Genomic DNA, 25,914 nt, shown 5'->3' with positions numbered 1-25,914 from the left:
CCAGAACATACCACGAGAGTCCAATACAGCTGGTCGTGTAGTGTGTGCTGCTGGAGATGCCCTATCATCATCATCATCATCATCATCATCATCTCCAGACCACAGGGGATTGTGGTTGGTTACTGGGATTAAACTGGCAACAGGGAGGACTCTACTACCCCATACCTACGTATATCAATACATCCAGGACCTGGACTGTTCCGCCGCGAGCGGACTGACCCCTGAACCACGAGTCCTGATCTTTTTGAGCATCATTTGTACATGATGCCACCCATTAAGAAACAAAACAAAAACAAAACATACATAGCAGGAGCCAAAGACAAGGTCACACAAACTTTATTTCTCATTCATCCAGTGATATGCAGAACTTCGTACACAACAAACATATACTTGAGGAGAGTTACACGCAACTACCCGCATTTAAAAATCTCAACTGAAAAGGGGCCTAACTTACCACAACTATGCTGGAGCTTTAAGCAAAAATCGAACGTTTAACCCTGTTTGATCCCAACATCGTCATGAACTGTACAAATACTGTATCTCAAAGCATTTTATCTCAGTAAAAGACAATTTCACATGTTACTGTATGAATGCAGCCCATCTACAAGGGGCAGCAGGTACTGTATGTTTAATCTCTTAGCTGTGACCACACAGGGTTAAAATGCCAGATCTTCAAATTTACATGCAAGTCCAGCCCCAACTACATGGTTTTGGGTGCAATCCCCTCCTGGCTAGCAGCAGCAACAAGCAGTTCCAAGGTAAGCAAGGGCAAAATATCTTTTTGTATAAGGCTCTGGTCAGAAATGGAGTTTGGGCAAAAATTGGACCCAGGCTCACAAAGTGATACCCAGTTTTCAACTGAACACTAGTTATGCAAGGAGAAAAACGGGTCTCCCCTCGGGTGAAGTGCACAACATGTCATATCTGCGGCGCAGATGGGATTGATGATTCAGGTTTTGAATTTGCACATGTGGTTTGGTGTTCAGTCGCGGAGGCCGGGTACGGTCTGTGGCAGCCTGTCGCTCTTTGTCAAACTCTGTGATATTGTACATCCCTGGCTGCAGCCTTTATCACTGATAAATAATAACTGTTCAGTTCAAATAAATAGCTTCACATACACTGTATATTAGAAATCCAACTTTAAAAACACCTGTATATCACAGCAGAGAATGGGACCAGTGACCAACATCTGATCTCTCTCTTTAAACGGGGTAAACATTAGTGGAAGACAAAAGTCTGATTTTCTATTCCGGGTAGTGGTTAGACTCCGTGGGGGGCAGCAGCAGCTGTCGATTAAAGTGCAGCGATGATGTTGGCAGTATTGGATTGTGGGTATTGTAGTTTTGACCGAGAACACAGAACAAAGCTGGACACTGCGATTCAAGATAATGCACAGTTCTTCGGAGGTGCTTTACTCTGCACACACCACGAGAGTCCAACACGAGAAGAGATGTCGTGTGTGCTGCTGGAGATGCTATTGGCAAAATGGTCTCTAGACCTAATGCGATTCTACGTTGCAGTGTTGTGGTTGGCCGCTGGGATCGACACCACACATACCGCCACATCGTACCTACGTCTACGAATACATCCCGGGCCCGGACTGTTTTGCTGAGAGCAGACATGGCAGGCGGATGAAGAGAGGATTACAGGCATGTATCAAACATGAGCCTTAACTAGAACGAAAAAACACAGAAAGAAAGAAAGAAAGAAAGAAAGAAGGGCGGGCACAGGGGGTAACGATCAGCAGCAGATGGGACAATACAGGGAGTGATTACTTTAACTTAAAAGACACTTGGCCACTCGAAACTCTGGAGACTTTTCTCACCGAGTAGATGCCAAGTGTTCCCGACGGTTAGGCCGGTTTCCTTGAGGCATCTAAAAAACAATCTCTAAAAAGGCCAATTCGGGAATATTGCTAAACCTCTGAAAGATTTGTTTTGAGCTTTTTGGCAAGACAAAGATGGACATTTCTGATAATAGTGAACAACCCTATGATACTGCATCACAGTTGTTGCCATTTACAGATGTTCACAGTTATCCAACTGTATCTTATCTGCCTCATCTGATGTGGATCGGCCTCCAAAGTTCTCTGAGAGACATTTGCTCATCTGCTGCGATACGATTAGTTTAATACGCTGGAACTGCTCCCGCCAGGAGTCATCACACAGACTCTGGCCCAGTTTGACAGTTCAGAGGCGACGGCTACGGGAGCACAGTGCGGTCTACAGCTCTTCGCTCTCGTACAGCGGGGCGGTGTGCGGGGCGGTGTGCGGGGCGGTGTGCTGGGCGGTGTGCTGGGCGGTGTGCTGGGCGGGGCTCTCCACGGTCAGAGCGGGCACGTGGCTCAGGGACGACAGCAGCTTCAGGGTCTTGGAGCCAGGGGGCGCCGTCTTCATGGGTTGGGCTTTGCGAGCTGGGTGGGGGGCACAGGGAGGGGGGGAGAGGTGACTGCTGTTGTTCCTGCTTTTACGAATGCATTACATTTTGATAAGTTGATTGAAAAACTTTGATTAGAAAGTGATTGGAATCATCAAAAATACACTTATGATAACGACAGTATCAACCTATTCATGTGTAACTTTTTTCAGCAAAGCCAGATGAGGTGACAAGAGATTATTGAATTCGAAACACTTTTAAATTACACATGCTGATGTTTCGATTAGGGCTTTGAAATAATCTCTCCATTGCATGCACAAAATATATTGTGTCTAAACTGAAGCTACATTACTTAATAATCTCCTACAGCAGGGGTGGAAAAATGGTTTTCAATTAGTTTTTTGTCTTTTTACAGATAGGTGCGTTTCTTGATTATTTATATAAATAACATTTATGACCACTATGACTACTGGTGTCGCAGGCAGCAGCAGCAAGTTTTACATTCTTTTCATGCCAGGTGTCTGAAAATAACTCTTCTGGCCTCCACGCCACGCCACAGGCGGGACGGTCAGATATGTAACCAAGCCACAGTTATAGGAACAACGGCTGCACGGTTCAGATTCACCTTCCGTCTCGAAACCAAACCAGCTTCATTCACCTGAGGACTGATGGGATTGATGTAGCGAAAGCCGGTCTAATACCACTATCGTCTAATATCAGTACTTTTTTTTGCAACTTACAAATCATACACAGCACAAACATAAAAGCGCCACTGTGGAAAATCAAACTGATCCAAGTCCCTGTGAATACTGTTGGAAGAATGCTTTCAACTTAACATGCAAAGTGAGTTGTTATTTAGGTTTCTGTTCTGAAGTCATTGGGAAATTGATATCAATCATACAGAAATGTAAACAACAAGTTAAAACTACTGTGTTTAAGATTTGGTGGCAGGCATCTCTGCCACCTTGGGTCACCCAACACACACATACAGAACAGAACTCACAAGTACACTTTTATTAAAGGAATCTTAAAGCCCCCCTCCACTCAAAAAAGGGTTTTTCTTCTGTTTCTGTCCTCTAACATGTCTGTCATTGACTATACGGACTAGCACCTGAGCAAATTTTGTCACTATAGAGATGTCGAAAACATATAGGGTGGACTGCAACAATGACAGTGAGCACGCAAATAAATAAAAATGATAATAATAATAAATATGATGGGCTGTGTGTGACAATATTTAGTGTAGAGCGGACTATAAGTTCTAACAACGTCTGTGTGTGGTGGTGTGAGTGGATGTGAGGAGTAGGCCACTCGGGAGGACGGGGGTTGAAAAGAAGAAGGGATCAGAGGGGAGAGTACAGTAGGGAGAGGAATTATGGGGTAGCAAATAAGTTACAGTGGTAGCTGCATACGAAGACAGGGACATCCGACTTTCGATCTAATTGCATTCCAGTTCATCTGCTCGGAAGAACACGGATGCCTGCGGTTAACTCCTGTTGGTTTGGCATGCCTCTGAACATCAGAAGCATGTGCTGGGGACCTACATGAGCCACCACAGCACCATCGGGGAAGAGAAACGTCTATGACTTGCTCATTCAAATAACCACACGGCTCAAAACTGTGTATGATAAACGGGTGCTGAGCTAGTAAGCTACAATATATGACCATATTGCTGTGACGTCAATCCCACTCGGCCTACATGGATCTTGCCAGAGTTACCGATTTGAAATCCCGACTTGAATGAACGTATCATTGCACTTTCCCGAGTCAGATGTCTTTTTTCCCGACTTCGGAGTACAATGGAACGCAGCATAATGTGATGGTGATGTTGAGGTTCAGGACTTTAAACTCTGAACTCACTTTCAGGTTTTCTGCTCTCTGTGACCGAGGGTCGGGATGTTTTCTGTGCAGCCTTTGTCGCTCGGCTCCCTCTCCACACAGCAGATGGTGTGTTACGTGATCGAGCAGAAACCTAATAGCAGTGTTGTATTTTCCTCCATACCCATCGCTGTGCCTTGGTGATCATGCAGTATCCTTTAGGTAAGCTGAACAGGTCGACGGCCTCATATTGCAGCGAGTTTCCTGCTTTATCGAGTAACACAACATTTGTTTAACGTGTGCCGGGCTGTGGAGAGGTGGACTCAGTGTAGCGTTGAGTGGCACAACATTCCCCATCTGTTGTTTGATTTTACGGCCTGGGCTACTATGGTAACGACCAGGCTATCTCATTGCAGAGATAGCCGAGACGGGGCCCCTTTAAAGCTAATTTGCATAGAAAGATGAACACACAGGGGACTTACTGCCGACATCCAGCCTGGCGTTGCATGTGGACATGCCAGCTTCATTAATGGCAGAGAGGGTGTACCAACCGGCATCAGACTTCATCACCCTCTCCATCAACAAGCACTGTCGTCCTGAACCGTCCTGGTACAGACTGAAACAAAGACAGCAATTTCACATTTTATCGTCAAGTTTGCCCAGTTTGCTGATACAGGCAAAATCAGAACAATTGACTAATGGGCGTCATTCACCAGGAAATTAAATCAGCACTACACTGATTGTTTTCGATGAGGAAAGGTTTCATCTTGACGAATACTAGTCATACGACTGTGAAAAGTCGCACAAGGTCTTTGAAGTCTGTGGCGTTCTGGGTCTCATGAAAGAATTGCATTTTCAGAACTGTAGGAGACACTGTTTTAGGAATTTGACCCATGAGTGGCTCAAAGTCTGGATCTCTTTGGCCCTGCTGACCTGGATATGTTTATAAAATGATTCACCAGTTTTAAATTGAATTTTAAGTAGCATACCTCATTCTGCTGGGGTCAATGCGCAGCATGTCTTTATCTTTCTTCCAGAAGAGCTGTGGAGGAGGGGAAGCTTCCACTTTGCACTCTAACCTCACAGTGTCGCCCTCTAGAGCTCTGGAGTTCAACATCTTCTGGACAAAGGTGGGAGGACGGAGGACCTCCTGGGCTGCAGGAGCAGAACAGCTGGACTGAATTCATCAGTGCAACTAACATTCACTGACCAGAGAAAACTGAGCATGCTCCCGACAAAAAAACTCCACAACGTACTGCAGATCATCACAATATCATTTAGTTCACTCAATTTACAGTATTAAGCTGCGCCAGACTGAAGGAATTCTGTTTTTACCTATGACGTCGAGCCTCATGGAAAATCTGCTCTCCCCGGCTCGGTTCCTGGCAACACACTCATACACACCGGCATGGTGCACTGTAACAATCTCTATGATGAACGAGTGCATCGCTTTCTCACACACCAACATCTTATGGTAGTCGTCTGGGCGAATGGCTTTGCCGTCCAGGTACCAGCAGACGTCCGGTGTGGGGAGGCCACCGACCTGAAGAGAGGAGAGACGATTTTACTTTATTTACCCTTTGCATGATCACATCACAACAGCGCCTATTTTTTGTACTGGTTATATGAGGAAGGCCCTGGCATTGTAGCGATTGCAGGGACACATTCAAGTGTATTAATAAACCTGAATCCGTTAAGACCTTGGTGTTGATGCATGTGTGTGTCACCTTGAAGTCAATCCTACAGAAGCGTCCCTCCTCCACAGTGAGGTCCGGGGGGATCTGCAGGAAGCGAGGAGCATAACATTTCTCCTGGATAGCTGACCCCTCGTTTCCCCTCCCGTCGGTCCCCGAGTGGTGCTTCCCCCTGTTAGGGAGGGGGGAGATCGTTTAATCATAACCGTACAGCCGACCTACAAACACACACACAGCTACTGTATGAGGGACGTATCCTGTATCTCTCCGGACAGGCAGGATCAGTTATAGGTCCTTTAACTATAACCCCCACCCACCTTCTTTTCTTTTTTTGAATCCCATCATTCCATTATTATACCACTATTCAACTGGTGGTTCCAGATTACAAATCTGATAAGGCTATGTAGCTGCGTTTGAAATCTTATTCTCCTTAACGCAGCAATTTGGCACTGGTGGTTTTCACTACTTTCAAGAACTCTTCAGAAACTAGTTACACAAACTTATGATTCAATAATTCACGAGCGCCACTTGGATAAAGTGACCATTTCTAAGCCAATTAGAATATACTTTAAGTTGGTCTAAGAAAAATGAGATGATAATATTTCCGTGGATGCTTCTGTAAAGTGAGAAGTAATATGCATGACTGCACAGAGCAGTTCAAGGTTCAGTTGCCACATCAAATGGCCAAAAGCAACGAGTGTCAAATGGCCATGGGGTGGTAATCATGATAGGCTATTTATAAAAGTCAAATTCAGTTTTACGGAAGCAGAGATTGAGTAAATATTGTCCGGCTTGAACAGGGGAAATCCCACATTCAAGAATGTGTTGTTGACTGGAAACGCAGGTTAATAATTATCAGAAACATTGATGCATGAATTGTATTTACCATAGTCCACCTGTGTGTCTTCCTTCTGGTGACTCTGGCTGGAACAGAAAACACATAAGCAGAGCCACACTGGTCAAAATTCAAGGAGTGTGTGTGTGTGTGTGTGTGTGTGTGTGTGTGTGTGTGTGTGTGTGTGTGTGTGTGTGTGTGTGTGTGTGTGCGTATTATGAAACAATACTCCTGTTGTCACCAGTGAAAGGGGTTCGTTCTCAGAATGCAGGCTAGGAGTAACCTCTGACAAAACCCCATTGGCTTGAGAGGACGCGTGTGTGTGTCCCTGAGTGTGTACATGCACGTGTTGTGTGTGCGTGGGTGAGTGAGTGTGAAAGACAGAGAGAATAGATGGGTGCAAAGCCCTGCGAGAGAGGGCTTTTTGACCAAACAATCCTGCACGCGTGCATACACACGCACAGACACACACAGACACACACAGACACACACACACACACACACACACACACACACACTGAGTACACAATGACAGTATGAGACAGCTCATAGGGGCTGCCGGTTTTCCTGTCAGGCTTTTTATTTAGCCCATCAGGAGGCCCTGAGAGGGAAACCGTCTCCCTGTGCAGCCATTCAAACCCAAATGGCTGAAATAATGTGTGGGCTTTACTTAATGGCAAAATGAAAGCTAATGGTTTAGGACAAGAGCCAACACAAATCTCTTTACAGCACGGTCAGCGCTGCAACACACATCAAGTGATAGCTGAAACACACGGTCAGAAATGTTCAGAAGGACTGTCGGAATCAATGACGATGGCCAATGGCAACGTGAAAGTTTGATGTCGTACCTGGTCGAGTTGTGAGTCTGACAGATTGTCTTGGTCAGACATGTAGGTGGCGTTGTCTGGACCCAGCAGCCTACGAGCCATACGCTCCTCATAGGACAGTTTCTGTCAAAAATGAAGCCTTATACGGTTGAACTGGAATATTTCACTCCCACACACACACACACACACACACACACACACACACACACACACACACACACACACACACACACACACACACACACACACACACACACACACACACACACACACACACACACACACACACACACACACACACACACACACACACACACACACAGAAAGGGTGCTGTGCTGTGTGTTGGTAAACTATTGCAGTTATGTATTCTGTTATGTTCACACAATCACACAGTGTGTTAAATGTGAATGGGCTGGAGTGTCTGTGAGTGTGTTTGTTAGTGTGTGTGCAAACACACACACAAACACACACACATATACATACACACAGGGTGTGATTTGAGCAAAAAGCTGAGGGGGGATGACTCATGTGTCACGGGTTATCGCACAGTGCAAATCGCACCCTACACACACACACACACACACACACACACACACACACACACACACACACACACACACACACACACACACACACACACACACACACACACACACACACACACACACACACACACACACACACACACACACACACACACACACACCTGGCTGTTTGTCCTCCTGGCCTCCTTTGAGCGCAACTTCTTCTCCAGATCCTGGATGAGGGCATCTTTGGAGCCCTGGATGTCGTCATCTGTGGAACGGGAAGAAGAAGGCCGAGGAGGGACAGCTTTCTTCAGAATAGGCTTGGGGAGGCTGGGAGACAGTGGGACAGGAGAGGACGGAGGGAGGAACGGAAATGGAAGATAAACGGTGGCTCTTCTCAATCATCCAGGTGGCAGAAAGGCTATGGAAACTGCAGTTCCTGCTTTAAGATTTCTTCATTAACCTACAAATGAAATCTGGGGGTGATTTGGATGTTTGTGATGAAATAAGTAATCGTTTAGTGTTGTTATACATTCACAACATCTTCACAGCTCACTTCTATCATCTCTTCGGTATGTATACGTGTCTACATCTGTTACGTAAAGGGACAATTTGACTGGTTTGTTAATACATACATGCTAGACTGATGTCCAGTGTCACTCACATGTTGGGCGTCCCCTTGTAGCTAGCAGGCAGGGAGACCACAGCAGGCGGGACTCTGTTCTGACTGTTGGGAGTGTTGGGCTGTGGGAGAGAGGAAGAGGAGGGGGAGATGGGGGAGCGCGGGATGGAGGGAGACATTGGGAGAGGCTGCTGAGGGAGAGGGCAAGGTGACGAGGAGACCCTCGTGGGAAGCAGAGGGCTCGGGGGGGACAGTGGGGAGCGGGAGGGTGAGATGGAGGGGCGAGGGAGGTTGGAGTTGGGAGACAGTTTGGAGGAGCAGAAAGGGGAGGAGGAGGGCAGCACGGAGCAGAGGAAGGCGGCCGGTGCCGACATGTTGTCCTGGTTGGCTGGCAGTGTGGCGCTGCCGAGGCCGGTGGCACTGGGGACGCTGGGGGTGAGGGTGATGGTTGAACGCATGGTCGTGCGGGGGAGATAGGAGGAGGGGGGGGAGGCTGGGAAAGGCGAGGAGGGGGAGGCTGGGAAAGGCGAGGCGGAGGAGGCGGTGGTCGCTAGGGGACTGAGCAGAGGGGCAGTGGAGGACAAAGGAGGCACAGCAGAGGAGGCCGGGGTGGAAATGGGAGAGCTGACACTGGAGGAGGAGGGGGAGGACTTGCCCGTGCCATTGGCCTGGGTCTGGATCTGGATCTGGGCGGCGGATTGGGTTTGGTTCTGACTGAGGTTCAGAGACTGAAACTGTGCCTGGGTCTGGGACAAGGACCTTGACACCGACTGGGCTTGAGAAAATGACTGACTCTGCGTCGACTGGATCTTTGCCTGACTCTGTGTCTCCATAACGCCGAGGCTATTCTGGGAACTGGCGAGGTTCTGTTGGGAGTTATTCTGGTTCTCCTGGGCCTCCCGCAGCACGCTCTCGTAGCTGGGGGCCTGGAAGGACGGCTGCGACTGGATAAAGTGCCTCGGCCGCGCATAGTTGAAGGCACTGGGGGGGAAGGTGCTGGGCTTGAAGGTGGGCAGGTCCGAGAGGTTCATGTTGTCGCCTCCTGACTGGGAAGACTGGGGGAGAGAAGATTGTCGATATTTACTAAAAGTCAGAGACAACACAAAGGAAATATTCAAGGTGGAGTTAGGAGGATCACTGTTTCTCTTGAATATTCTAATTAACATTCATTTACTTATCCACCTGAAGCTGTCTCCTTTAAAACCCTGTGTAAATCTTAACGGGCCACTTCCATTCAAACTTTTAATTTTTAAATATTAAATCACGTAAAAAAGTAAACAGTAAGTATGATGGCAGCAATTTACAACTGTAGGGAAAAAAACCCATCTAAGTAAGAAATGTGCATACAGTGAAACTGAGCTTGCTCGGGGTGAACAGCTTCGGTGTCGTGGCTTTGTCCTTCTCTTGTGCCGGCGGTGGAGGCGAGGGTGAGGGTGAGGGGGGCGGAGGAGGGCTGGGCGTACAGGCTCGCACCACGACCTCTGGTGACCTTTGGCCCTCTGAGCACGGGGCGCTCTCGTCCTCGCTGCGACAGAAGGGTCTCTCGCAGGAGTGGATGGACGGCTGGGGCGCTGGAAACCTGACAAGAAACGCACAGACATGTTAGTTTGTTTATTAAGTGTTTATTTTTTGGGTTTAAATGTCCACATGAAGCAGCACATATCAGCCTGCTACTGAGTGGGAACAAGTGAAATATTAAGGGATGGGATAATATTGTTACACTGTGTACCGATTCTAGAGAGGTGTCGCATATCACAATGACCTGCTGGTCAAACTTGCCAGGTTATACATTTGTGTTAGTAGAGTCGACAGCAGGTACGTTTGTGTGTGAGATGGATGAAAAGCAATGGCTGCTGGCGCAAATGTGTGGACAAAGCAAATTAAAAGTAAAATATTGAAGAATTATTTGGCGTACACAGTTGACAGTCAGGCTCGTCTTTAAAAGAAGTTTGAAACGGAGAAGATAATGACATTGTGCCCTCAAACATAGGTCAAATGAGTGATTTATTTTGTGACAAGTGAACTTTTCTGACTCTTCTCTTTTTTTTTGACGGGGCAGTTGAGCGGAATGATAACTGTCTAAATTGGCTGTTTATGTTTAGCTAACTAAACAATGAATGGCAAACACAAGATTCACACTGGTAACGTTAACTTTACTGTAACTGGCAAGCCCCCCCCCCCAAAAAAAATCTAACATTCGTTCAAGTACATGCAGATCAACACCAGTTCTAAATTATTAATTCATACTCAGTACTGGTATGGTGAGGAGTCTTATTACAGGCCGTTTAATATGTGATAGCTAGCTGCAAACATAAAGATTACTATCAAATAAATCACAGAAACTCAAATATAGTGATCAAACAAAACATCATCTTGTTTGGGAAACACCATCGACATTTTTCAGTATTTTATGACATTTTATGGACCAAACAACTAACCGATTAATCGAGAATATAAAGGACAGATTGATCGATGATTAAAAATAATCGTTATAGTTGCAGCCCTAGTCTGATGAAGCTCACACCACCATGCACACGACACTAAAGTAGACTGAAGACAAACATCTGCACTCGACTGGACACAACCTCGACTTCTCTATTCAGTCAAATCAGATTTAAATCTGACAATATGTTTCCTCACAGCTTGTTCACCGTAATGCTAATTTTCTGACTCCATGAGTCCAAAAATATGAAAAGGAAAATGCCAAATTTCTGGTTGAAAAAGGTTTTTTCAAAGAAAATGAGAAGTGACCAACAGTCTCTGCTGGTTAGTTGTTTTGAAGGAGGTCGACATGAGGCAGCACAAAGCTGACAAACAGAACATCACTGTATTTTTTACTTCTCCAGTGGTCGCCATGTTGGCACCACACTCTTTCAGTGCCGATAATGTTGGTCGCAGCATCACAATGTTATTTTGGTGGACCACTCTGTGATCCGTGCTGTGACTGGCTCAGATCGTCCTCTGTGACGACCGGTGAATAAAATGATAGTAATCTCTAACTTGCAGATGATCTGTTCCAGTGCGGCTGCCATCGGTACCAGCGTGGGACTTGTCTAATGAGAGGAACAGATCCCGTTTCAGCCCGCTCAGGAGTTTTCTTCCTGCAATGGAAAAGCCCGGCTGGTCCTCTACGTTGCTTTCTGCTAGGAAAGAATTCTGTTCCCGTGACTACCACGTCGTCTGGGCTACGCAGGAGTATAACGACAATAGCAGTCTCTCTCTCTCTTCACTTTCTTTCTTTCTCTCTCACACACACACACACACACACACACACACACACACACACACACACACACACACACACACACACACACACACACACACACACACACACACACACACACACACACACACACACACACACACACACACACACACACACACACACACACACACACACACACACACACAAACACACACAGTTTTTCTGTTGACTGGGCCATGATCAGCTGTGCTAGTCTCTGAGACTTTGGATCAAAATACACTGATGGATAATCATGTTTTTTTAAATCATATACGAATACCTCAATCCAGAGGAATGTACTGACTCTGAACGAGGCTGAACTGTGAGTCAGACGTGCGACCACTGAGTTGTGGTCACTTGATCATACGGCTGAAACGCCACCTAAATGAAACACAATCTAAAGGATCTCTCCGAGCTGATATGCGAATGTCTAAATGAATTTGACATCCACACCAAGACTATGGGATGTCGACGACCACATAAATCCCTTTTTTTCCCCCTGGGGTCATCCAATTATGCCAACTAATATAATGAAGATCGGGTATTGTCCACACACCAAACATATTCAGTTTACTGTCATAGAGGCGCAGAGAAACCAGAAAATATTCACATTTAAGAGGCTGAAATCAGAGAACTTTGACTTTTTTTCCTCATAAAAACTACTTGAACCGATTAATCGATTATCAAAAATAGTTGGCGATTAATTTAGTAGTCGATTACTAATCGATTCACTGTTGCAGCTCTACTCTGTTCGTTAGGTCCTTTTTAAAACAATATCCCATGAACTCAAAGACTGATACGTTATTCGTTTTCTAATATTAACAAAAAAATTTGGGATGAGAATCTTTTTAGTTTGGTTGTATACTGTGACTAGGGTAAGGCCGGTTGGCAATGTACGTGATCTTTGACGGACGTACATGTTCATACCAGAAACCTTTTCCACATTACCCTCGACATATCTCTGCTTCTGTACTGAAACTTCTTAGTACTGATCAAAAAAAAAATGTGTGTATATGACAATACTGATACATCTACAATGAGCTAATATTGGCTGACAGTATAATCCTGGAGCTGAGACCATTAACAATTGTTCCACTGAACTGTCCCAGTAAGCCATGGCAGATGGACTATATGTTCCACATTTGGCTTCTCTACTTCACCAATGGTCAACAGTGAACCCGCTAGTTTAAAACTGTATTTTGTATCCACGACTGTCACACTGTATGTGCTGCAGGAGCTTTAAATGAGACTATGTGAAAGTAATGTGCGCGTGAATTATTACTGCGACGGCATGTGTCCCTCTGTGTTTGTGTGATTAAGTGGGCAAAGCTATATTAGTCTTGGAATTCGGACATCAGCCGGCAGGTGCAGACACCATACTGGTGACCCAACCCTTTTAACAGGCACACACACACACACACACACACACGCACGCACACACACACTAAGACACTGTGCATGTCATCGTGGGTAGCAGGCAGCACAGTGAGCTGTGAGTCCTCTGACTGACGACCACAGAGGGACGACGACACCGTGGACGCTTGATAGGATCGAGCAAAGGTTTTGAAAGACAAAAGTATATTCTAATATTTTTTATTTTCATTGTGAGAGGGATCGTAGATGAGCATTTTTTTTTTTTCGTTCATTCCTTCCTTTGCTCCTACCTGGTGTCTCCCTGATGATCAGGGTCAGAACTGAACTCATTCTCGTGAAAGTTTTGTTGATTTACTACCGATCAACCCAACAAGGGAGATAGTTTGGGGGAAGTCCGGCACTCAAAGTCAACTTTAGGGAAAAGCGATTTCCTACTGAGTTGACTGAGTTTACACAAACACACGTCTTCACAAAATCAATGTCAGATGTGCCAACAGTCAAGCACCAAAAACCACACAGTGTGTTTTTTTTCCCATGCAGCTGAACATACTGTTCACCCAGCCGTGACAAGCACACTGTGTCTTCAGCTATCTTATTAACTGAGGGGGAGAAGGTTCAGAGCAGCAGGTTCACCAAGACACCATCACCCCAACGACAACATGACCAGACAAACTTCGAGTTGGTGGGAGAACTTCAACACGACCTTAGGAGCCAGGCCGGCCTGCCAACGGGTTTTTCGAGAACAACTGTTGTTGTGTGCAGCGCTCAGGGATAAGGGAGGGAGGGGTGTGGGTGGTGGTGGGCCGGGGGGGGGGTTCTCTGAAGGACACAGACGCCATGTCTGCAGTTCACATTACAGATGAGATCATAGTCCCGGGACCCTGATACAGAGCGGACACATCGCACTCAGCCAGACATAACTCTCACACACACACACACTCACTGGATTTGAATATGATGAACCAGAGTGTCGCCGAGCCAAAGGACACGAAACGACCAAACACCAACGACCACCAAAAGCTAAAGAGCTTAAAAAGAAATATGTTACCACTTGCACCTGCGGCAGACGGAGACATGACTACACTTCTGATGGTTTATCCCAAAATTGCAAAACTAGTGTTGCAGCCCCCAAGCAATTGCATCTGATTGGAGATGTCCCTTTTCCCCCACTCTTTGTGACTGCACATGAATGCATCATTCTGGCAGACCTGCTCCAAACTTCTGACACAATGTTTTCTTTTTTTGGGGGGAGGGGGGGTTCCACATAAATACTGTACAAGAAAAATGTACAGAGGAGCTCTTAGCCTCACCTCTTGGCTGAAGTGCGTGTTGTCCGGCAGCAAACGCAACAGCACGCGCAGTTGTTATGGGACGCCGTCGGCGCAAATGTGTGTTGCGCACTAAATGTCTCTCCGCTGGCGCACAGAGTCACCACCGCACGTCCAGTTCACAGCCGTTAAAAGACACACGCGCACACACACACGCACACACACACACACAAGTACACAAGTATTCGGCTGCACTTTAAGTGAGCTGAACTATAAAAGACGAAGGGATGAAGACTGTCTCGACTGTCTCGATTCCAACCGACGACCAGAGCCCACCAGATGGCACGACCCCCCGCCCCCCCCACTGGACCGAAGTCCACTTTCCAAGCGCCTCCAAACATAGTTCGACCTTCTGAGGACGACGGAGCACATTCAGTCTTCCGTGATTTAAGACAAAAGGCGGGGAGCACTAACGTGGACGCGGGTTGAAACTAACAGGAGCCGCGACAACGACATGTCGGCTGCGGCTGTGGAGCCACCGGCGCGCTTGACTTCTTACCTCGGCGAGCGTGTGTCTCGGCACCGCGGCCCTGACTCTCTGGACCGCCGGCTCTCGACGGGAGCTGGACTCTGCGTGACCGAGCAGCGGGACGCCGCAGGTGACAGCGCGCGCTCACGAGGAGAGCGCCAAGGGACGTGACCGCGCGCGCGCGCACAGCTGATTGGTTCATTTTTTTTTTAAAGCTCAGCATGGTCGTCACCATCACCACATTCACCAGGGCTGCTGCAACTAACGATTATTTTCATCATCGATTAATCTGTCGATTATTTTCTCGATTAATCAATTTGTTGTTTGGTCCTCAAAATTTCATAAAGTGTTGAAAAATGTCGATCGTGTTTCCCAAACTACCCAAATGATGTTTTGTTTCGTCCACACACCGAAGATATTCAGTTTACTGTCATAGAGGAGCAAAGACACCAGAAGCTGAAATCAGAGAATTTTGCCTTTTAAAAAAAAATTAAATTACTTGAACGTATAGTCGATTATCAAAATAGTTGGCGATTACTAATCGATTAATCGATTAACTGTTGCAGCCTTTACACTTCACACAGCTGCTCTACGAGTCAGGTTTTGAAATTATATAGTTTTCTTCCATTCAATATATTTTAACATCAATTATTGTTTAAAGCTTGTTTTCATTCATTTCATTAATATTACATTGAATCTTAATCATTTTATGGTCAATCATCAAACATCTAAATCACTATTGTGATTAACATTATGATTACGATTCAATCAATCAATCAATCAATCAATCAATCAATCAATAAATAAATAAATAAATGTGAACTTGAAAATGAGCTTGTTCGTTCAATTATCAGAATGACACAGCAGCGCCCTCGTCCGGAAATAACTAGGAACTACAAGGTGATAAACACCATTTCTATGAAATGTTACTACACCTGAACAAAGTAAAAAAACAAACAGATTGTAATCACGAGTGAATGAATAAATATATGAATAAATATATACATTGATATCAATCAATCAATCAATCAATCAATCAATCAATCAATCAACCAATCAATCAATGAATAGACTTAAACTGTGTTTCGTCCATTTAATCTAATGAACTCAATACAATGAAATCATAACTAATTTCACATTTCAGTAAGTCTTTCATTAACAACTTGCATTAAGAACAACACCGTAAAGCATCACTTTTTTGCAAGTAACAATAAAATAGAAAAATAAGGAGAGGGGTCAGAGGTCATTCCTGCATGTGAGCAATGTCTGCAACAAAAATGATGGAGTGTCACAGTTTATTTATTCCACAGTTCATTCATTTATTGTTTGTGTTTTTGTTTGTTTTTACTTGAAAATAAGTGCAATGAGACCATTTAATAGCACATAGGAGTACTACACTATACGCTCAATTTCATTTGAAATGAATAGCGCCATAAAACGAGAAGTGTCACCATTAACGGTGTACGCGTACACACACATTACATAACATTTCTAGATACTGAGAGCGACAGCGTGTACTCACTCTGCGGCGGGGACATTATCTTCGAAAGGGCTCTCCGGCCACTCGGGAGGGGGCAGGTTTACGGAGTCGGGCAGCGGAGGGGGGAAGTCGTCGTCGTCGTCGCCGCCGCTCTGTCCAGGAGGGGGGGTCTCCTGTTGGAACACCGCCTCCTGCTGACGGAGGGCCTCGATCTCCAGCTGCTCCTCCAGGTCTGCGCATAGAGGGGGGAGGTATAAAAGTTAAGCGACCTCTAAAGACAACACAGATCATTGTGTCTTGTACTACAACCTGGACACATGTGTGAGGGCGTCTCACCGTTGTAAACCTCCAGTATGGCCGAGCAGGAGGCCGTGCCGAAGGAGTTGAGGGCCACACATTTGAACAGGCCCGAGTCTTCCGGAAACGCCTCGGTGATCACCAGTGTGCACAGCTCCTCTGCAGAGGTCAACGCCAGAGCATCACCACCACAAACACACACGAGTGGAGCCGAGGACACACACTCCCACTGACGGGCTCGCTCTGCTCAGGGAAACGTTCGCATCCAGTGCGTCTGGATAGTTTTGCGGCACAAGAATCTGTTCGATTAACTGATAATTATTTTGTTTCTTGTGACTTAAAACACTTTAGGAGCTGTTGCAAAAGCGGTGTCTTCCTCGTGTCTCCACAGGGAGCCACTAGCGTGCTGCCTTTCAGTGTCCTGGATGACCGATAATATGACACTATGTTGCCGTGTCATTTCAGTCCTCTTCTTTGGCATCGGACCCCGTCAAAATGAAGCAATACCAAAGCCCTGCATCATAAGTACACTGTGATGGCTTAAGTGTAGATGTTTGTTGTGGGCAGTGTTTTTTTAATTTTTTTTTTAAATGCCCGAATGGGAAGTACTTCTTTAAATCCATTGGTAAAAATAACCAACTTCCTGTACTCACCTGGCACCGACGCAGAACTGGCCTCTGGGAAAACAACGAGAGACAAAAGTTATTTCCTACCTGAAGTGAAAATATAGTTTGACCTTGAATCCACTTTAGCTGCCGCTCTTATGATCTCACAGACATACTGTGAATCCAAGCTGCTGCACATTTAAATGAAGTGTGCATTATCATATCTGTCAAGGAGGTTATGTTTGCAGGCGAGATGGGGCATTAGCAGACATTCCCATTTTCATACAGTCGATGCTGTGTTGGGACATGTACACAGATTCGCGGCCTCGTGTCGCAAAAAAACACACTCACTCTTGCGCAGAATCCTAAAGTCGTCAGAGTCCAGTATTTTTTCGTCCTCTCTGTACCACATGACCTGCAGAGGCGGAGTTCCCCTCAGTCTGCACTCCATGACCACGAGCTGGCCCTTCACCGTGGACACATCATGCAGGCACTAGGCGACGACGACGACGACGATGACGACGATGACGATGATGATGATACGGACACATAGAGATAAGAAGAGGAGAAGGCAGAATCAGAATCAGAGTCATACAGAAATACATCTACTTCATAAACATCTTTCATAAAAGATTATATCTCTTCAGATTTTCTCATAATTTGATTGCATTCATACAAATACATGCATGTAAGTATATTATACCTTAACAAATGCAGGAGCCACTCCGTTCCCTGAATACTGCTGGTTGTAGATGGGACTCTGAGTCTGGACACGGACAAAAAAGTATATTTCATTCAATATCCCCGGTTGCACAAGGGTAGTCATGTATGTGTGCAACTTTACAGGGTAAACAAAGGTGTATTTGCACATTTGAATGACATATCTTTGTACATTTTGTCAAATCGGAGCTGATTCTGGGTACGTACCCTCTGAGGGCTGACACACAGCGGCTGCACCAGGCTGGAGTGTCTCTGAGCGAGGAGGCCGGAGGAAGAGGAGGAGCCGGGGGAGGAGGAGAAGAGCTCCCGAGAGGAAGACGCCGTGGTGGAGGAGGAGGAGGAGGAGGAGATGGTCAGAGACATGGTGCTGGTCTTCTTCTGCACCCTCTGGACGCTACACACACACACACACACACACACACACACACGGTACAAACCAACAGCGAGAGGATTATATCAGTGTGTGTGTCCGTTCCTGTGTGTGTGTGTGTGTGTGTGTGTGTGTGCGGTGGGACTTACTGTGCCATGTTTCAGACGTTCCAGGAGGCAGTGACTGAGGTTTGTTTACTCTATAAAGACAAAGACAGAGTGTCAGACATCTTACACACACACACACACACACACACACACACTTCCACCACAGCTTTGTTCACAGTGCCGCAGAGACAACTGAGTGGGAGTGTGTGTGTGTGTGTGTGTGTATGCATGGTCAGCAAAAGCCTTCCATGAATACATTATTCAGGGCCCGAGCTCCACTGACAAAGTCAGAGCGAGGACCTATTGTAATTTAGTGAATTATTATTATTATTATATTATAATTATTATTATTGTTATTATTACGCCAAATGAATCGCTAATTTGAGGCACTTAACGTGCTCCGACCTTCCCAAAACTCTGCACACGCATCAGAACCAGTGAAATTGACATTTTAGGTGTCTCCGGCACGGGCTTGTCAAAATAACTCAATAAAGCCCCTTACCACATCCCCCCATGCTTTACATTTGTAGATAAATGAATGTAGACAAATGAAATTTGGAAGGCACGTATATTTATTATTGTTATCTTTTTTTTTTCAACTGCAGAGGTGTCAGCAGTATTGAACAGCGGCAGCCGGATGAGCCGGCGGTGTACAGTATGTGTATTTGATGGACACAGATGGAGAAAATGAGAGATGTGACACGAGTTAGAAGCTTGATTTAAGCATTTAACGTGAAGGCATCATCAGTCGCCGTCTTCATGGGAGTCAACAGGACTCTTCCCCAGTTAAAAGCAGCTGCTCCGAAAAACAGGTTATGATGTTGAACTCAAAGAAACGATGTATGCTTTGTCCATCAAACAATAAGCTTACAAAGGACAAGCCTGATCCATTTCCTTGTCAGCCTGTTGAGGGTCAAGGGATTTTTCAATTCAAGTTAAAACCTGAAAAACAGCCAAATTTGAGTAACGGTGTGTAACGATCGATCTCTTCTACTGCATCTTCCCAAAAAATCAGTCTCTGTGTGCGTGCGGTGTGTAGTTATGATACCGAAGAATATTAGGCGTAACTACGTGGATTTATATTTTTAAGTTAACTCTTTTTATTCCCCTAAGAGGCCCTTGACGAGTGGGGGTAAATCTCGGAGAAGGTTCTTGTGATCTGCAAAACCTTATATCGAAGCAACACTCAAGTTCTTTTCAATTGTATCTATAAGGTAAAAGAAAAATAGATAGAGATTGTAAATCACACATTTGCCTCAGGCGGTTTCAGTGCTCTCCAACAATGCACACGAGTGGCAAAAATAACTTCCTGTAGTGTCCTTTCTTGTAAATTGTGATAATTAAAATGATAAAGTGTCAGAGTAAACATATAGTCTGTTCATTCTCAGATGTTGAAGTCTAAGAAAGCGATCCTGCGTCTCATTCCCTCCCTCCCTTTTCTCGAGGGGTCACCAGAAGTGATGAAAGACCATGTACGCCCCAGTCCAAGCATTCCAAACAACGAAAGCAGAAAACACAGGTTCATTTTAACACGGACATGCAGAGACAGAACATACGAAATTAAACAAAACAAAACCATTAATAACACGTAGCAGGAATAAAGTATTGCGCGTGAAAAAAGACTGACACGGGACACAACTACAGTCACTCTCTGTGAAAATAGTGGGGGCAAACAACCACGCACAGACACACACACACACACGCACACACACACACACACACACACACACACACACCACGGCTCTGTCGATCATCATATACAAACCATTAAAATCCAGAGGCCTGAGGCCTGTTCGCTGCCTGGCGAGTGGACCTCTGTGCTCTTTCACCTCAGGGCAAACAAATGCACCACTGCCTGTGTGCCAGTGTGCTTAGTAGCCTGCAGTGTCGCCATCGCGGGTCTCGACTTGTTGTCGCAGCCCTCTGGGGTATCACACACGCTAATGGAGACTTTTGACCGTTTCACAACCAAGGGACAGGCCCCCACAAACCGCGGCCTGCTGGCCCTGTGCCGGGCCCGGAGAAGGAGCTGGCGGAGGAGGCCGAGGTTCAGGTTTCCAGGCTAAATTAAAACTGTGCCGCCTTCTGGGCAACAGCAGCCATGGGCTCTCTGGCCAGGGGGCCGGATCTCAGCGTCTCCGTTGACGGGACGAAATACAGACAAGCGCGTCACGTCGGCCAAATCGCGGTCCGTTAGACGACGCGCTTTCGCAGACGTGGCTGTCCTCGAGTTTGGGTCCATCTCTGCCTCACTGTGGAAGTACGCTCGTATTAAGGGCCCGAACGCCGTCTGAATGACAGGATCACAGATTAGGTAAAAATAGCCACTACATAAGCATAATCCATTTGTACATCCACCTCTCTCCCCTCAGATAATCGCCCCCGACAGGTGTGTGTGTGTGTGTGTGTGTGTGTGTGTGTGTGTGTACCTCGGTCGAAGCCAATTGTTGCCACAACAACAGCTGCCGCTGAACCCTTCATATCAATTGTCTCTGTGTAACATAACCAAAGGATTTACTGCAGCGGCAACAGGCGGCGTTCACAGATCTAACATAATCTGTTACCTGGCAAGCAACGCGCACAGAGACGCGCAGGAAGTGGTGGCCAAGGAGAGAGGTGGACCTAACACACACGCATTCATAACGGGGTACAGATCTTGAAAAAGCTGTATTGGTCTTTAATCGAATTAAATGACGCACGGGTCGACCGTAGGAAACAACAGATCTCAATTCAAGGCCTGTTCCCGTCGGATCAGTGTCATTAATGGGGCGAATCATCCTCTCATCCCATCAGAGTCAGTAGGATTCACGGTCTGTTGGATGAGCGAGAACTTTGGTCTGTGGGGGGGGGGGGGGGGGGCAACCAGAGGGAAAGTTCAGGGAGGATTCATCCTCTGGGCACCGCGGGCGCATGCGCCAAAACCCGCGCTAATCCGTCCGATAGTTGTCGAGATGCTTCAGTCGGAACGACACTGCCGTCCCTAATAATAGATGCAGCGTTGACCGTGTCAGGGGGGCATGACCGAACACTTCAACAAAAGGCCGGAATCACTGTGCGCCAGGCCCACTGCTCCTGCGGGAACCAAACCGGGAGCACTGCAGTCCCCGACTGACCCACCAAACCGCACTGTGTGGCTGCAGACTGCTTTTGGATCATAACTTCAACCGTAGTCATCTGCGGGGGCGGTGCTGAGGGCATCCGTGTGGTTACTGCACACTATTATCTGGTTTTAAATATGCTCATTATCAGAAATAGTTGGATCCCTGTGCTTGTGCTTTGTAGGCAGTGCATGTAATTCATCAATATGTCTCCCTATCTTATTTAAAAAATATATATTATTCACATATAATTAAAGCCCCAGTGTGTAATTTTTGCACTTTTCTGGCGTCATCTGGTGGCAAAGTTGCAAACCGCAACCAACTGAGCACCCGACAGGGGACCCTTTATGGCGGCGCACCGCTTATTCCATTTCCGGTTTCCCGCAGCGCTGGAAATTCAACGCAAACGTGACGTATGGCGGACGGCTTTCTGCGACCGTATTTCATGCTGCGTTCCATCACACCTCGGAACTCGGACCCCCGGGAGTCGGGGTGGTGATTTTTTTCCGACCCCCCGAGTTGCAGTGGAACCGGAACGCAGCACAACACGACGAAACAAACATGGTGAATCACACATGTAACTATATTTAACTTTGTTGCAGGTGGTTATTCATACATGAACACCCAATTATTGACAATATATTACATTTCTGTGAGTACGTTCATCTAAATGTTACACACTGTAGCTTTAAAGTGACATAAATGTTTTTTGGGGGTAATGACCTGCGGAACCTTTTCATGTCACTATGAGGAGTAATTGGCCGGTATTACGAACAACGCACATCTGGCTGGGACCACGTTCATCCAACCTGTTTCGGCCACACGGGAAGTGACTGGAGCTGGTGCTGAGGCTGCGCCCGTTCGGATGTTCTCACCAGACAGGAGAGTGTGAGAAGTTCACTGTGAGCGCGTCATGGTGGGCATCTTTGTCATCCAGTCGGCTGACTTTCATGTCTCAGCAGTTGCCATAGAAATATCCCACTTGTATTTATATATGTAGGCACACAAGTCATGCTCTGTATTTCTTAATCGTTCTCAATCAGTATCATTTTTAAAACCACCACCAGCACCTACCCACAATCCACCTTGTCCAAAGTACAACAAACCCCCCGCTGTGTAACTCCAGCCCTCCGTGCAACACCAGGAAGCCCCCAACCCCTTTTGCAGCGCTCAGCTCAGCTGTGGACCGATTTAGCGCAGCAGCCGCACATTGTGTTGGAGTCCACCAGGGAGCAGTCCTTCACGTCACCCCTGGGCTCCCCTGCGATTGACAGTCCGGGTCTATGGAACACTTTGGCTCGTGGGCCAAACAAGAGTCAAAAGGACAACAACAACGATTCACACACATGCTCCGCGTGAAATGCTCCATACATATTCATATGCATATACATCTCTGATCTATTGCTACCCTACACCACCGGCAGGTCACTTAGGTCGTGTGACCCACCGCACACGACTAAAAAAACGGAAGGTGATCGCGCATTTGAATCTCTGGCTCCGTCAAAATCTACAATTTCTTCAACTCCCCTTTTCAAACTGGCCTTCGTGTAGTAGTTGTCTATGAATTTCCTATTGCCTTGGCCTTTAACCGTTTAATCTTTTTATTATTGTATGCCTTTTTTATTCTTGTGTGTAAAGCACTTTTTGTCCGGGTCTATATTAAATAAACGTTACTAACTTACTTACTTACTTACATCACTGTAAACCACAACTGTTACAACACTATGGATGATATGAGTTCCATGGTACATATATTGTTGTTCCATATTTTTTATTCCTCAGTTCTTAATAAAGCTCAGATAAAACTCTTCATAAACCAACTGGAATAAATTGTACCTGGATCATTGATTGTTTTTTTTTGCAGTCTTGGAAAGCGTAGGGAGTTTTCCACCTCCTGCAAATCATGGTCACGCTCATTTTGTTTGGTAATTTCAGTTTTATGGAAGTAAATATACTTTAGTACTAGTCATTGGGGGTTGGGCGGACGGACATGAATTTCACTGTAAGAAAACCCAGGTAAATATTATTTAATTGATTAATTATCAACAAATTTTAGTTTGATCTTGGGAAGAGGGAAAAGAATGATTCTTCTACTTGCCCTAATTGGCCATTTTGAATTTTTCTCGCTTGCATCATTCTGTAAAAACCTCTTAACCCTCGACCTCTCCTCAACTTGTCTGCTTGGGGCGACCGATTTAGCCTGGACCCAGTCACCTGATCCCCCTGTCCACCAACCACAGAGCTCAGAGGCTGAACACACGCGCACGCACACGCACACGCACACGCGCACGCACGTGTTGCCTCACCCAGCCGGCTATATAACTGACACACTTTTTCCAATTCTAGTCTTTCAATCAGCGAACGGATGTGACAGATTTTTTTTGATCCGCTGCAACAGTTTGGAGCTCTGACGTGGACCGTTTACATCCAGGGTGACTCACTTGCCATGATCGCACACACACACTTTAACCCACATATACAGTTACATCAACGCATAGATAGACAGATTAGACAGACAGACACATGACACAGCACAAATTTAGCTCCGGACTGATCATCTCAGCTGTCTTTTTCCCTCTGGCTGCAGTATCAATAACACGCGGTATCGGGAATCGTACGGCCCCTGACCAACCGAATTACCCGCCTTTGATTATCTACCAATCAAAAGCGAGAGTACAGAGCTCCAGTATATGCACATGCCCCGACACATCAACCATGTCACACTCCACATAAACTTTTGTAACCTGGATGTATGCAGCAAAAGATCTGTGTGTGTGTGTGTGTGTGTGTCTGTGTGTGTGTGCAAACTGGATCCAACAGGTTCTAGTGTGGATGCAGCCATGTTCAGAGAGGCCTGGCTGCACCTTGGGTACCCCCCCCCCCCCCCCCACTTACCTTTCTGGTCTGTTCCAAGCAGGATCACAAGCAACAACAGCAGCAAACGTATTGATCTGGCAGGAAAGGTCCAAATGCTAAATGCAAAACTGCTGCGTGACTGTGTGGCTGCCAGTCATGGCTTGGTTGCCGGACGCTCCCTGCGCTGGTTCGAGCTGACACACACACACATTGACACATGAAGACACACACAGGCAGGGGCGTGTGTGTGTGTGTGTGTGTGTGTTCAGGGGGGCGTTGTGGTCGTGGAATGGGGTTAGGAGGGAATCTGAGGCTACTGGTGGTGTGTGTGTGTGTGTGTGTGTGTGTGTGTGGGGGGGGGGGGGGGGGGGGGGGGGGGGGGGGTCCTGAAGGGGCAAATTTAGAGTGGGCGTAAAAATGCTCGTCAACAGTGACGGGCGCATCGCAGGGCGGAAAGTAAAGGGGGCTCAGATTTACTGAACTGACCAGGGGTCGACAGAGATGACACAAAATATCAAAAGATAAAAAAGGAAGCTAGGGGTGACGTGGCCCGAGGCCCGACGACCCGACTTCATCCAAGAGTGTGAGGCGGCAGGGGCGACTGGTGCCAGTGAGTCTTCAGGGGATACATGAGACCCCCCTGGACAGGAGACAGGGGGGGAGAGAGAGAGAGAGAGAGAGAGAGAGAGAGAGAGAGAGAGAGAGAGCGCTTTAATACACCGAGAACAACCCTGTTCAATATTCCTCTGTGGTCTCTCCTGCAGGAGAGGTTACAGGAGAGGCAGTGTTCAGATTGAAGCTGGACGACGGCCGACTCTCGCCGTGCTGGGATCCTCAAGAGACAGAAAAGCTCTGGAGGAGTGACGTCTGAGAATGTAAGCGGCGTCTGAGAGAGCGAGGCGGTGGTGAAGAAGCAGGACAGTGTCCCTGGCCCCCAGTTGGTTCACCCTCCAGTACAGACGGCCCTCGGCCAAGGCGGCTCTGTCCTGAAAAATGCCCAACATTTATTGTGCGTACATAGATCGTTGTACGCCTGATGTATGTAACCTCCATATATACAACCATGAAAGATTCTATCCACTTGCATTATGGGAATTTCAAGGATCCAGCCTTTTTGGAGCTTGAGCCATTAAAAGGGACTACACGACTGCTTCAATTCTGAACTTTATATTTTATTATAAAAGATGGCAAATTATGAAGAAAAACAACAACAGGAAACGGGGTAACCCCGCCTGCAATCTGAGAATCTCCACTTCTCTGGGGAAG

The 25,914-nt window shown here is 46.5% G+C and overlaps 1 protein-coding gene across 3 annotated transcripts; it reads right to left on the bottom strand.

The window, feature by feature from the left end:
• Positions 1-320: 320 nt before the first annotated feature.
• Positions 321-24,870, bottom strand: myot (myotilin). 3 transcript variants are annotated; one of them, XM_035650258.2, is made up of 18 exons: positions 24,688-24,869; positions 18,737-18,786; positions 18,425-18,611; positions 18,201-18,263; positions 17,849-17,990; positions 17,546-17,569; positions 16,932-17,051; positions 16,638-16,827; positions 10,048-10,279; positions 8,743-9,755; positions 8,258-8,408; positions 7,572-7,673; positions 6,775-6,812; positions 5,922-6,060; positions 5,530-5,737; positions 5,184-5,349; positions 4,677-4,810; positions 321-2,413 (listed from the first exon to the last, which is right to left on the bottom strand). In XM_035650258.2, exons 2-18 carry the CDS (start codon positions 18,742-18,744, stop codon positions 2,223-2,225), a joined length of 3,108 nt encoding a protein of 1,035 aa, XP_035506151.2. In that variant the 5' UTR covers positions 18,745-18,786; positions 24,688-24,869; the 3' UTR covers positions 321-2,222. The 3 variants fall into 3 exon arrangements, with proteins under 3 accessions (XP_035506151.2, XP_047190472.1, XP_047190473.1); XM_047334516.1 differs by lacking the exon at positions 24,688-24,869 and adding an exon at positions 20,460-20,524; XM_047334517.1 differs by lacking the exon at positions 7,572-7,673 and having other exon boundaries at positions 24,688-24,870.
• Between the last annotated feature and the right edge of the window lie 1,044 nt (positions 24,871-25,914).

Source organism: Scophthalmus maximus, chromosome 9 (assembly GCF_022379125.1).
Source record: "Scophthalmus maximus strain ysfricsl-2021 chromosome 9, ASM2237912v1, whole genome shotgun sequence".
Lineage (NCBI taxonomy): Eukaryota > Metazoa > Chordata > Actinopteri > Pleuronectiformes > Scophthalmidae > Scophthalmus > Scophthalmus maximus.
The sequence above is the reverse complement of the archived record's forward strand: the minus strand, read 5'-3'. Positions and strand labels throughout refer to the sequence as shown.

What these genes read in the sequence shown, in the direction of transcription:
- myot (XM_035650258.2), bottom strand. An exon ending in TGTGTGTCAGCCCTCAGAGG is followed by an intron (nt 18,264 to 18,424) that starts GTACGTACCCAG and finishes GTCCGTGTCCAG; the next exon opens with ACTCAGAGTCCCATCTACAA. An exon ending in CGCCAGGCTGGATGTCGGCA is followed by an intron (nt 2,414 to 4,676) that starts GTAAGTCCCCTG and finishes CCCCCCACCCAG; the next exon opens with CTCGCAAAGCCCAACCCATG.